Source organism: Arvicola amphibius, chromosome 12 (genome assembly GCF_903992535.2).
Source record: "Arvicola amphibius chromosome 12, mArvAmp1.2, whole genome shotgun sequence".
Classification (NCBI taxonomy): domain Eukaryota; kingdom Metazoa; phylum Chordata; class Mammalia; order Rodentia; family Cricetidae; genus Arvicola; species Arvicola amphibius.
Genome location: NC_052058.2, coordinates 101855103 through 101868596, shown reverse-complemented (window position 1 = coordinate 101868596; position 13494 = coordinate 101855103). Strand labels below are relative to the sequence as shown.

Here is a 13494-nt window from a genome sequence, read left to right as displayed (position 1 = left end):
TACACAGCATCACCCCAGACATTTGAAGGTGGCACTTTTAACTGTCTGTGGCCCATGCAGATGAACAGTTCCTCCTCCACTCCCCAGCTGAGTCAACTGCACCTCAGTCTGTTACCCAGCCCGTCCGCCCTCAACCATCCAGTACTAGCGGTTTACACAGATTCAACAGCATGGGTGTGGGTCACTGTCCGGTGAGGAAGTTGTTTTTATTTGTATAGATCTTACTATAATGGCCTTGACAGTTAATGTTAATCTCGGTTGTCAATTTGATTGGACCTAGGATCAACTAAAAGACACCTCTCTCTAGTTGGGTCTACGAGGGTATTCCCAGGAAAGACTGACTGAAGGGGGAAGACCCTCCCAGAGGGCCTTCGTGCCCTGCCGGTGAGAGCATCTGCCCTGCTGCTGCCATCAGCAGTCACCCTTCACTCAAGTCACTGGGGGACTAAGCCTCAGCCCCTGCAGTGTGCAGACAGCCACTGTTGAACTAAGCAGTCCGTATTATACAAGGAAGCCAATCTAACAGATTTATAATTTCCTCATTGCAAGAATCCTGTTCCTCTAGAGACCTGAATACAGCTGGATACCAAGAGAAAGTACTTTCGGCTTGTCCAAAGCCCTCCTGTCAGGCATGGCTAGGAAGCTCCAGCTGAAAGAAAAACAGTTCAGTCCAAATAAAGAAAACCTCAGTAAGAACAGGGCTCGGGCAGCTCTTCTACCTACCCAGGAGCTAGGAAGTCTTTCTGGTGCTTCCCTCTAAGAAACCCTTATTATAGCTTATTTACTCTGTGTACACATTAATGTGTAAATCAGAAGACAACCTGTGGACGTCCTTTCTCTCCTTACACCATGTGGGATCCTCAGTTATGTTTGATGGCAAGAGCCTTTCCCCATCAAACCATTTTGCCGGGCCCTATCTGGTTTTCTTTTTTAGTTTTGTTGTTGTTTTTGAATTTTACTTTTAATTATATGTATGCATGTATACTATGTAGGAGTACACAAATGTGTGTACAATTGCCCAAGGAAACCAGAAGAGAGCATCAGATTTCCTGGTATCCCTGAAGCTGCAGTTACAGCAGTTGAGACACCAGACTGGCATGGGTGCTGGACAGCCAATGCAGGTCCTCTGAAAGAGCCATCATCTCTTCAGCTGCCCTGGTTTCCTAAAATCAAAACACAGTTGAGGCTGAAGCTATCCATAGTTGGTAGAGTGTTTGCCTAGCATGTGCAAAGCCCTGGACTTAATCCCCAGCAGGACAGTTCTGGGGATCACACCTGAAAGCCTGGCACTCAGGAACTAGAGGCAGGAAGATCAGAAGTCTAAATAATCCTCAGCTACACAGCAAACTGAAGGCCAGTCTGGGCTCCGTGAGAATGTGTATCTCAGTGGTAGAATGAACGTTTAGCTATATGAGGCCCTGGGTTTAATCCACGGGTCATCAAAACAAAAACATAACTAAAACCAGAGGCACAGTTTCTTGACATCTTCAATTCAAATCCCTTTAGTTTCCTGGTGGAGGTAGAGTCCAGACATCGCCTGCACTTCGCATTAGAGCCCAGGAGTGGTCAGCGGTGTCTTGGTTAGTGTCACTGTCACACAGCAGCACACGCTTACCTCTCTCGGCTCCTTCTCCACGGAGGAGAGCTCAAACAGAAGCACACTAAGTTACAAAGGGACCAACAACAGTTTTATTGCTTTACAAGCCAGCAGCGAACACAACTAATTATCAACATGACGCTTCTAAACTCTCCAAGAGAATCACGACACCAGAGGTGCCCTTCGCTCTAAGTGCGATTTCACTGCACTGTTAGAACTCAAGTTCAAGAGTAGGAGCTGCAGCGGCACTGGAGAGAGTCCCAGCTGCTTGGGAGGCTGACACAGAAGGAGGGCTTGAGCCCAGTCTAGACAACACTACAGGTGGGACGTCACACCCTCTGTCTCTGAACAGGAAAATCTAAAACGTTTGGCAAGAGCTTTAATGTGTCCAGCAGAACCCACACCTGAGCAACAAGGTAAGGACCTGTGGAACCTTCTGTCTCTAACTGAATGTGCTGCTGAAAAACCTACTCAGTCCAGCCTGTGCTAACACTGAGCATTTTAAACAACCTTCCTGGACACTTTCAAGAGCCTAAACCTGTACTCAGGTGGAAACAGAGGTGTGAGTCCCAGGCCAGCCTGGACTATAAGCAAATCCCTGTTTCAAGGGCAAACTAACAAAAAATAGCCTAATAACCTATTCTAACCCCGCAAAAAGGACCATGAAGAAAGCTGGTCTACATGCCCAACCATACAGAGCAATCACATATCATCCCTGTGACGGGGATTAAGGTCGGCCTTGCCTCATCCCACTGCAAAATGAGGGGCTGAACCTAGGCCTCGAACACGCTAGAAAGACACGGTCGCTGAAACACCCTAGTCTTCTAGGTTGTTTATGTCACAAGGTCTCATTCAATTAGCCAGGCAAGCCTTGAGGCCTGAGTTTGCCATCCTCCTGCCTTAGCCTCCTGAGTAACTGGAGTACAGGCCTTCACTCTCAGGCCCCACTTTCCAACCACCACCTGATAAAAGCCAATGTCAAATATCCCACTGCACAAACAAGAAGCCCAAACTATTATCAAGCAAGAAAGGGACACTCCTAAATAGTTCCTTACACCAGCAACACCCGCAGCTGCCTTTCACAGGCTACAAAAAAAAAAAAAAGCAGGGTATTTTGTTCATTGGATTTTGGGCTTTTTGTTTTTTTAAGTCCCAGGGATGGACCCAGGGCCTCACACCTGCCAGGCAAGTGCTCTACCACCGAGCTACATCACTAGCTGTGACTTTTAACAATTTCAGTCCTGCCCCAAGAATGGCCAGATATGCATTCTTATACTATCTAAAGAGAAGAAGGGTCGGAGAAGTTCACAGGGTTTACATGACTACCCTGAACTACACATTTAAAACGTACTGAGAGCATCAAAACCTGAAATTTCTTATTCCAAAAAATACTACCAATCACATGGAATTTTTAAAGCCAAGTTTTACTTTCTTCCACAGCAACGGCACTGTTTTCTGTAAGAAGACGCTCCTCGGGTACAGCTAATGGATGAATGCTCGAGGATGGCTTTCTACTCCCAGACCAGGTCTAGTGCCTGCTGGGAAAACGTCTCATGGCTCACGGATACAGCACACAGGTGTTAGCTCAAGACAGGTGTGGAGACTACAACTGCTATGGCAGGCAGGACGTAAGGTGGCCTCAGAAGACAAGGTGCTCTAAGCAAACAGACATCACTTCAGAGAAGGTCTTTCTAAACTGGCCTTGCTGAGCTGGACTACACAGCTCCATCTGCTATATTCTCACGGCAGTGAAGGAATCGGGGCCTCTAATTTTCTTGGAAAAAACTTAACTAATTTACACAGCTTACAATAAAAAGGGGAAAATAAAGTTCCCTTGTCTATTCTCACACTATATCCAGGCTAGGACTGGGAATGGAGCACAAACTCGGACCTAGAAAACATGGGTCACTTCTGGAAGAATCACAAACAAGACAACAAACTTGTTAATCAGTACATCAACAGTCTGGTAAGCAAGAAAAAGACTTTTACCAAGAGACCGACATTTACACTTTTGACAAAATGGGAATACAACAAAAGTACACAGCAAGTTCACTGAAACTTCAACAAAAATCCTATCCGTGGAAAGGGCTTTTATATATCCAAAAAGTATCTCAATTCTGATACGCACACCACACAGCTGGTTACGAAAATAAAGCGCAGTGTTTAGCAACTGGCGTGCTGACTACAGAAGAGGCACCGTGCTACCCTCCCTAGCAAAGGCCGGGTCGGCAAGGCCAGCGCAGGGAGAAGCTTCTATTTTTCACCACCAGCCGCCGCTGCCTCCTTGTTGAAGCCGCGGATGGAAAGGTCGTAGACCACCTCCTCCACTTTCTTCACGTCGTACTTTAGGCCGTCGTAGCGCTTCCTCAGCGAGTCGTTCTTCAGGTTGAGAAGGCGGAAGCCCGAGTCCAGCTCATTGATGAAAGTCGAGATGTGAAGGGGCCGAGAGTAGTCCCCGGCCGTCACACTGTTGACAGACAGCCGCGACTGCACGGGAGAAATCGGGCATCACTGTGTGGTTTCTCCCTCGGCACCTCCTCCCAGTAACCGCTAGAACCTCAAATCTAGACACCTACATGAACTGGTGCTCCGTGTCATGTACACATTAAGCACAGAACCCACTAAAACTTGTCTTGTGATTTCCATGCAGACTCCATGGCACATGCATGCACACAAACACAATAAACATGATTTTTTTTTTCTTAAAAAAAAAAAAAAAGGTGGCCAGCACAAGGAATGACAGCAAGTTTGTCCTCGGATCTCCACACGGACATTCACAGATGTGCACCTGCACACACCTACGCCCAACACCCACACCACACACCCACACTTCTTACCAGCTCACTGGCAAGAATTAAAACTCCTGAGAGATAATCTTCCACATCCAAATGAAATCCTTTTTCCCGATCTGGTTCAACTAAAATACACATCAGAATAAAAAAAGACAGTCATGATATGAAGGCAATTTAAGTAGAAGAACATAAAGATACAGACATATACAATTAAATGAAGAGATGAAAATCTTTTCTAGCATCTTAGGGTGTTCCCACCCTTACCAACTCTATAGATACTACTGCATGTGGCTCATGGTGGCCTCCCAGCCTGATGACCTCAGTTCAATACTGGGAACTGACTGACGGGACAGAGGGAAACCAACACCCAAGCTGTCCTCTGACCTCCACACGAGCACGTTCTGTGCACACACACAAATAATTCACTGCAGTTATTGACCTCACGCATGCACGCACACACACACTCACAAACACAGAAGATAGTCCCCCCGACACCAAAACCTAAGCTAATATACAAGTTTCTACAGATCACACGGAGGCACTTACTGCCAAGAATCTCCGTAACCGCCTCTCGAGTCACCAGGGTCTCTGTTTCCAAATACACTACGAACGCCGCCAGGAAGACAAGGCGCTGGAGCACAAACCGCCAGTGCTCATGAAACCTGCAGCAAAGGTACATTAGGTACCAAGTGAAGGACTGCCACAAGGACACACCAATATGGCTCAACCAGTGGATTAGAAAAGACATTCTTCTACAAACAAAATCTGTGTGCAACCCCAATATATAATAGACAGAAGCCATTCAGCACTTAAGATACATTAAATAAATTTGGTATAAGTTTGATACGTTCAAGTAAATATTTATAATATTTACTTGTAAGTTCAATCAACTAGAAGCACAATTCAATTTTTTATTAATATAAAAATTAAAATTGAAGAGGGCTCAGGTGGTATAGTGTTTGCCGTGGGCTCTAGTCCACACACAGTATACACCAGGAATGGTGGCACACTTTGTAATTCTAGCACTCAGAAGGTAAAGGCAGGAGGGTGAGATGTTCAAGGCCATTATCCTTTACTATACCAAGTCTGAGGCCTCCCTGGGCTAAAATGAAAGGAAGGGAAGGGGAGGGGAGGAGGAGAAATGTTGCAATTAAATTACAATCTCAAAAAATAAACTTTTTTAAAGTAAAGGTTTCCTTGTAAATTGTTTGAAAGTAAATTAGAAAATATGAAAATGCAGCCGGGCTGTGGTGATGCCTGCCTTTAATCCCAGCACTCAGGAGGAAGAGGCAGGCGAATCCTTGTGAGTTCAAGGCCAGCCTGGTCTACAAGAGCTAGTTCCAGGACAGCTAGGACTGTTACACAGGGAAACCCTGTCTCGAAAAACCAAAAAAAAAGAAAATATGAAAATGCTAGTTTTACTGCCATTATTATCAACATAATCCTTGTGGTTCCTTCTACAAGACTTTAACTATCCATATGAAATCATCCAGAACCTTCAGAGCCTGATGTTACGAACAGTGCCCGTTTTCTTACAGACCTGTAGTACTGCTCAGCGGGGAACTTGGTCTTCAGAGACGTCAGATGCGTCTTCACCGTACCAAAATGTTCTCGCGCTTTCAAGCACCTCTTTGGAACTGGTCAGAAAAGATAGTCATGTTTAATAATGAAAAACTTACCGAACTGCAAATACAGTCCTTGCTTAATAATCTATGTAGTCTGCCTGGACATGAAACAACTGAAAACCAGAGACTAGTATCCCTCAGCATCTACTCCTACCTGTCCTCCGATGCCCGACTGCTGCTGCCTCAGGGCAATTCTCAGACTGATAAACTCTACATCACTATGTAAATGACTTGCCTTAGAAACCTGCAAGCTGTTACTATAAGACTCCACCAGAAAACCATCTCAGCTCTTAGCTACACTGGCTGCATCTTACAACAGAGATCCGCCTGCTTCTGCCGCCCAAGTGCTGGGATTAAAGGCGTGTGGCACCACCGCCCAGCTAGATTTACAAGGTTTTTAAGCAGCTGTAATTAATGCCAGCAGAATGTCACAGCAACAAACATTCTTATTTCAACTACACTATGCACAAGCTTGGTATCAAAATACCAAGAATATGGCAAATCCATAAAATGATCAAATCACTACGCTCCAATTTTTACTATGATAAAGCATAATGGACATTTTACACAATAAAATGACATGGATGTATTAGGTATATCTTCTTAATGGAAAGTGATTTAGAGACTGATAGATTACACAAATATCTTCAAAAGGAAAGTAAAGCACTTACTGTCCTGAAACCCCGTGCCCTGATGGACCCCTTGAAGCAGGGTCAAAATCTCTCGAGCAGTTTGTTCTAAACTCTGTACAACTTTTCGGATTTCCTAGAGAATTAAAAATAAAAGTTAGATAAGGTCAGTGTAATCATTACCACAGAAACATACAAACAAGCTACCACAACCTCACATGTAGGCACAGCCCTCAGGACTTCCACAAGAAAGTCCTCTTCAGGCGTGAACCCACACTCTTCCCTGGACTTCTTCTGGTCACTAAAAGCCTTAGATTCCTCAGGGGGCCAGAAGAGAAAAACAGCCACCTTCCCAAGTACCGATCTTAAACACTTTAAAATAGAACAGTCAACACTGTGAATATTGTCTATAGAACAAAGACTTGTTGAGTGGTTGTCATTCATTCAAACACACACTCATTAAGCACATTTAGTGGCGGGCATTAGCAACCATTGAAGAAGCCAGCAATCCCTTTGGCAATTTAACAAATAGGACACTCAACAATTTTTTTTAATTTTTCAAGACTTTAAAAGCTGGCAGAAAAGCAATCCTTTACGTTTTAAGGTCAAGACGAGAACTACATATTGTTCTCGTGGTGACGCCCGTTTCTGTAAAATCAGCACTAAAGACGCTAAAGGTTAGAGCTTCAAGTTCGAGGCCACACAGGGTCTCCGGTACAAAAGGAAAGAGTCAGCGAAAGCAGGAGATAAATTCCAGCAAAAGCAGACAGTACAATATCTGAAGCACTAAAGGAATGAAATAGTAAATTTGAACACACACACAGTGACAAGTGTAAAATGAGATCAGGGAGAGAGACCTTATGAGCCACAGCAGCATCTATATTTTTGTTTTAATTCTATGTGGGATGAGAAGCTATAGGAGAGTTTAGTTTTGGTTTTGGTTTTAAGGAAGGATAGTAAGTACTTTAAAAAAATATATACCAGCAACCAGTACAGGAAAGGTTTACTGACTGATAGCCCCGGGCGTTGAGGAAGCCTGGGACTGGAATGCTGAAACAGTGGTATTTCAAAGTGGCAGGAAGGAAAGGTGACATTCAAAGAGGCAGATGATGCTGAGGAGCAAGAAGAGAAGTCGAATCCGGAACCGAGAGGCGGCCTAACCTGAACCCATCGGACCGAAAACAAGAGACCGAGCAGGGGCGGGACCAAGTAGCCCAGCCTGGCAGGGAAAGGGGAGAAAGGTGGGGAGGCTCGCCTCTCGGATGTCCTGCTCGGCAGCCAAAAAGCCCTGCAGCTCCACGAAGATCTCGCTCACAGACATGGCGCCGGCCGCCCAACAACCAGCCAGCGCCGGAGCCCCGCCGAAGAAGCGCGTCTCACGGACGAGCAGCGAATTCGCTCTTAAAGCCCGTCGCTGTCGCTACCGCCGCGTCCACCGGCTCTGCGCCACCGCTGGCGCCGGGGTCTTCCCACAGCCGCGGCGCGCCCGGAGTCGGGGCTGCCCGCCGCGCTGCCTGAGGCGCCGCGCGCACTGTCCCATGCGGGCGCGTGTCCCGACGCCGGACAGCAGCACTAAGAGCGGACTTCGCCTGCCGCCCGCAGATAGGCATCTCTGCAAACAGCCCTACCGAGGGGGCCTCGGAGGCACGTGGCCATAGGCCAGCTGATAGGCAGCTCCAACTGAGGAGGCGGGGCCGAGGGCGGGCACAAGTCCTAGGCTTGCAGATAGGCATCTCGGGAAACAGGGGGGAGGGGGGAGTCGCCTTAGCGGCACGTGGCTCAAAGAGGGCGGGGCCTGCGGATGGTGCAGTTTGCTTATGCATATGCATATGTTATTTACATACTTCAAGGGAAGAAAAAACAGTTCGCACACTTCACAACAAACAACATGCATAAACTTAGTGTAAAAGAATGTCGAAAGAAGTAATTTGTTAAACAAAAACAATAAAAGAGCGGACCGTGGTGGCTGCCTTTAACCCCAGCACTCCGGAAGCAGAGGCAGGAGTATCTCTTGAGTTGGAGGCCAGCCTGGTCTACAAAGCAAGTTCCAGGGCAGCTAGGGATGTTACACAGAAGAACCCTGTCTGGGAAAACCACCACCACCACCACCACCACCACAAACAACAACAACAATAATAAACGACCTAAATAAATATTAACAAAAATGTTATCTTCTAAAAAGTTTGCTAATGTAATCTTTAATTGATAAATACACTTCAACTGTGAATGTGTTTGGAGCTTTGAAGTCCTTGTACATGATCTGCCCACCACTACTCTCTTATACTCCCAGTGAGGATCTTGAAGAACTGATCTTGAGTTATCTTGAAGCACCCGGAATTCACCTTGTAGCTCCTCTGCCTGGTCAGGGAGTCCACTTACCATCTGAATGAGCTTGGGTCGACTTCTGTAAGGTGTTTCTTTGACAGAGCATCTTCAGAAGCGGAGTGGATGGTTCTTAACCATTGGAAGATGGCTTAACAGTTAAGAACTTGTCACCAAGCCTGATAGTCTGATAGAAGGAAAGAACCAACTCCCACAAGCTGTCCTCTGACCTCTTCAGGCACACACACCCCAAATAACTAAATGTTCAATGTTTGGAAGGCACTCTGAAATTCTCCCCACAACCCAGAAAATCTATTTCAACCTCAGAAGAGGTTAAAATATTCGAAGGGGCAAGAATTAGCCAAGATACCACGGCCCTATTGTGCAGGAACTGTTTTCTGATCATGTGATGGACCAGTTACCTCATAGCTTAGCAGAGAAGGGATATTCCAAGTGTCACTTACCCTCAACATTTACCTTTCTTTGATGGCTCTAGCTGGGACTTAGAAACCTTGCTGGAGCATGGGAGAGGGGATGGTTCTTTTGATCAGAAAGTTTCTTTATTCCGGCCGTGGCTTGTCTTCTTTGGATTTTCTGTCTGTTTGTTTGGGTAAGGCAGGTGTTAGGTCTCAAACCCTGAATGAGTCTCACTTAGTACCTGTGACTCCTCCCAGCGAGTCTCACCAGGCCCCCTGCCTTAAGCCCCTCTCTCCAGGGCTGGGCTTGTACTTCCCTTTCCCCTGCTTGATCCTTATATAACTCAACCATTTTGACTATATGTTCCTTAGTTCCCTGGCCCCTGTTAGGCCCCTTGGTCCACAAGCCCTTCTGTTCCTCTTCCCACCTCATTCTCTTCTCATGGTCTGGTCTGGACTCTTCCAGATGCTTCTGACTATTCCCTTTATCTATAATAAACTTTTCTAAACCATAACTTGGAGGGCCAGGCAGTGGTGGCGCACGCCTTCAATCCCAGCACTCGGGAGGCAGAGGCAGGCGAAATCTCTGTGAGTTCGAGGCCAGCCAGGTCTACAAGAGCTAGTTCCAGGACAGCTAGGACTGTTCCATAGGGAAACACTGGGGAAGGGGGGATGACAAAACACCTGGGGGCAGTCACATGCTCATTTGTCATCCATCAGGGTCTTCATCTTCCCAGTTGGGATGACAAGCATGGACCAGCTTTAAGTCACCTCCTCACCAAATTCCCATGCCTGCCACTTTATGCAAGTACCTTTTGGGAAAGTTTCTAAAAACTCCAAGTGCAGGGATGTGGCAGACATGAGGACAAATAGCTCCAGTAGCAACAGTTGGGAAGAGTGGCTTAAGGAAGATAAGGGCCTCTTTCTCTGCCGAGTCCTGTGTTCCAACAGAAATCTCTGGCCTCCTAGGTGGACCACACCAAGTGGCTATAGCTGGTATGCAAACCCAGGAGCTAGGGAATACAGGCAACCGGTGAGCTAGGAATACAGGCAGTGAGCTAGAGAATACAGGCAAACCGTGAGCTAGAGAATATAGGCAAACATTGAGCGAGAGAATACAGGCATATGGTGAGCTAGGGAATACAGACAAACGGTCAGCTAGGGAATACAGGCAAACGGTCAGCTAGGGAATACAGGCAAACGGTCAGCTAGGGAATACAGGCAAACGGTCAGCTAGAGAATACAGGCAAACAGTCAGCTAGGGAATACAGGCAAACAGTTGAAACCTGCTGGGTCCTGGGACCGCCCATCAGACAGCAAGACCAGCAACTGGGAGTGTGTGACTTGAGATAGCTTTCTTTTTTACTTGAGGGCATGGCTTCTCTCACCAAATTACAAATTACTAAATCTTATCTCTAAAAGTTAGAATTACAGCTCTGAAAGGTACCTTGGGGAAAGTCTCATATCTGCAGTTTCAGCTACCTGGGACAGACGTAGAAGGATCTCTGAGTTAGGAGTGTAAGGCCAACCTGGGAGCACCACTGAGTAGCATTGTGAGACCCCCATCTCAGAGGGGGTTAGGAGAGCAGCGCTGTAAGACCCCTTTGTAGGGGTGCAGAAAGGGTAGCTGGGCCAGGTGTGGTAATGCACACCTGTGCAACCGGCACTTTTAACAGCCAAGGCAAAAGGATTGGAAATTTAAGGACTCTCTAAACTAAGAATGAGACTAGGTCAAAAACTTTTGGTGAGGGCACCAAAAGTGCACGCCAAACAGAACTTCTGTCTTTATGAGTCTAACTATACCTCATAGAAATGTAACTCTGGGGTCTAGGGATGCCGCTTAGTTGCTTGAGTGCTTATCCAGTGTTAGGTCCAAAGAGCCGCCCAAAATAGCGGGTATTGATGACAATGTCCTAAACAGAAGCATTGTTATTGGATCTGGAGGAAGGTTGTTTCCTAATTTTCTGAGAAATCACCACACTGACATCCAAAGGAGCTGTACCAGCTTGCATTCCCACCAGCAATGCAGAAGTGTTCCCTTTTCCCCACAACCTCTCCAGCATAAGTTGTCATCGGTGGTTTTGATCTTGGCCATTCTTACAGGTGTAAGATGGAATCTCAGAGTTGTTTGATTTGCATTTCTCTGATGACTAAGGATGTTGGACATTTTCTTAAGTGTCTTTCAGCCATTTTAGATTCCTCTGTTGAGAGTTCTCTGTTTAGGTCTGTACCAGGAATACCACTTTTGGGTATATATCCAAAGGATGATCAATTGTGCCACAAGGACATGTGCTCAACTATGTTCATAGCAGCTTTGTTTGTCATAGCAAGGACTTGGAAACAACCTAAATGCCCATCAACCGAAGAATGGATAAGGAAAATGTGGTACATTTACACAATGGAGTACTACACAGCAGAAAAAAATGACATCTTGAATTTTGCAGGAAAATGGATGGAGCTAGATAACATTATTTTGAGTGAGGTAACTCAGACACCGAAAGACAATTATCACATGTATTCACTCATATGTGGTTTTTAAACATAAAGCAAAGAAAGCCAGCCTACCAGCCACAATCCCAGAGAACTTAGACAACAATGAGGACACTAAGAGAGACTTACATAGATCTAATCTACATGGGAAGTAGAAAAAGACAAGATCTCCTGAGTAAATTGGGAGCATGGGGACCTTAGGGGAGGGTTGAAAGGGGAGGGGAGAGACAGGGAGGGGAGCAGAGAAAAATGTCAAAAGGAGAAGAGGAGGAGGAGGAGGAGGAAGAGGAGGAGGAGGAGGAGGAGGAGGAAGAAGAAGAAGAAGAAGAAGAAGAAGAAGAAGAAGAAGAAGAAGAAGAAGAAGAAGAAGAAGAAGAAGAAACAACTGTTGCTCCTGCAGAGGACCCTGGCTCATAGTCTGCAGAGGACCCCGGCTCACAGTCTGTAACTCCAGTTCCAGAGTTCTAATGCCCTCTTCTGGCCTCTGCAGGCACTGCACACATAGGGTACGCATACATACATACATACAGGCAAAATACACATACACATAAAAATAAAATAAATAGAGGCTGAAGCTTACAGTTAAGAACATGTTCTGCTCTTCCAGAGGACCTGGATTCAGCTCCCAGTGCATGTGGCATCCTACAATTGCCTGTATTTCCAGCTCCAGGAGCTCCTAAACCTTCAGCCTCTGTGCTCACCTGCACGCATGAATACTACCCACACACAGGCACTCATATAAGTATTAAGATATAAGTAAATACTGCACTGTTTTGTGTTTGAGACAGAATCTCACTATGCAGACTTGGATGGCCTGGAACTCACAGAGGTCACCAGATTCTACCTCCTGAGTGCTGAGCTTCAAGGCATATACCACCATGACAATCAGTAAAATAAGTGTAGAGGGGAGGAGAGAGATGACTCAGTGGTGAAGAATGCTGTTCCTTTTTTTTTTGAGACAGGGTTTCTCTGTAGCTTTGGAGCCTGTCCTGGAACTAGTTCTTGTAGACCAGGCTGGCCTCGAACTCACAGAGATCCGCCTGCCTCTGCCTCCCAAGTACTGTATTAAAGGCACGCGCCACCACCGACAGGCTAAGAGTGCCGTTCTTCCATGTGACCGGGACTCTGTTCTTTGCGCCATATTGGAAGGCTCAAGGCTGTCTGAAACTCCAGTTCTAATTGATCTGAAGTCCTCTCTGTGAAATACACAAATAGATAATTACTTAGCTAATTAGTCAAAAACATATTTTTTAGGGTCAGGCACTGGTGGCACCCCATTTATGTGGTTTGAATGCCAGAGTAAGGCTGGTGCAGGGATATACATAGCCCCAAAGTTGGTATGAAGATTATTTATTAATCAATCATACTTTATTGATATTATTTTGTATATTCATGTATTTGTGTATACATATGCATGCCATAACATATGTGTGGAAGTCAGAGGATACCCATGATTGGGTTCTCTTCTTCAACCATGTAAATCCCAGATACTATGCTAATATGGTAAAAGCAAAGTTTTCCCTTTCTTTAAAGATTTTTTTTGCATTTATTTTATTTTATTAAATATTTTATTTATGTGTATTTTCTTCATGTATTTCTGTGCACCACATGTGTGCCTGGCAC

The 13494-nt window shown here is 45.7% G+C and overlaps 1 protein-coding gene across 1 annotated transcript; it reads right to left on the bottom strand.

Moving 5' to 3' along the window:
- Positions 1–3564: 3564 nt before the first annotated feature.
- Positions 3565–8154, bottom strand: Tsn (translin). Its single transcript, XM_038350168.2, has 6 exons — positions 7899–8154; positions 6686–6779; positions 5930–6026; positions 4936–5051; positions 4435–4514; positions 3565–4084 (listed from the first exon to the last, which is right to left on the bottom strand). Exons 1-6 carry the CDS (start codon positions 7962–7964, stop codon positions 3851–3853), a joined length of 687 nt encoding a protein of 228 aa, XP_038206096.1. The 5' UTR covers positions 7965–8154; the 3' UTR covers positions 3565–3850.
- Between the last annotated feature and the right edge of the window lie 5340 nt (positions 8155–13494).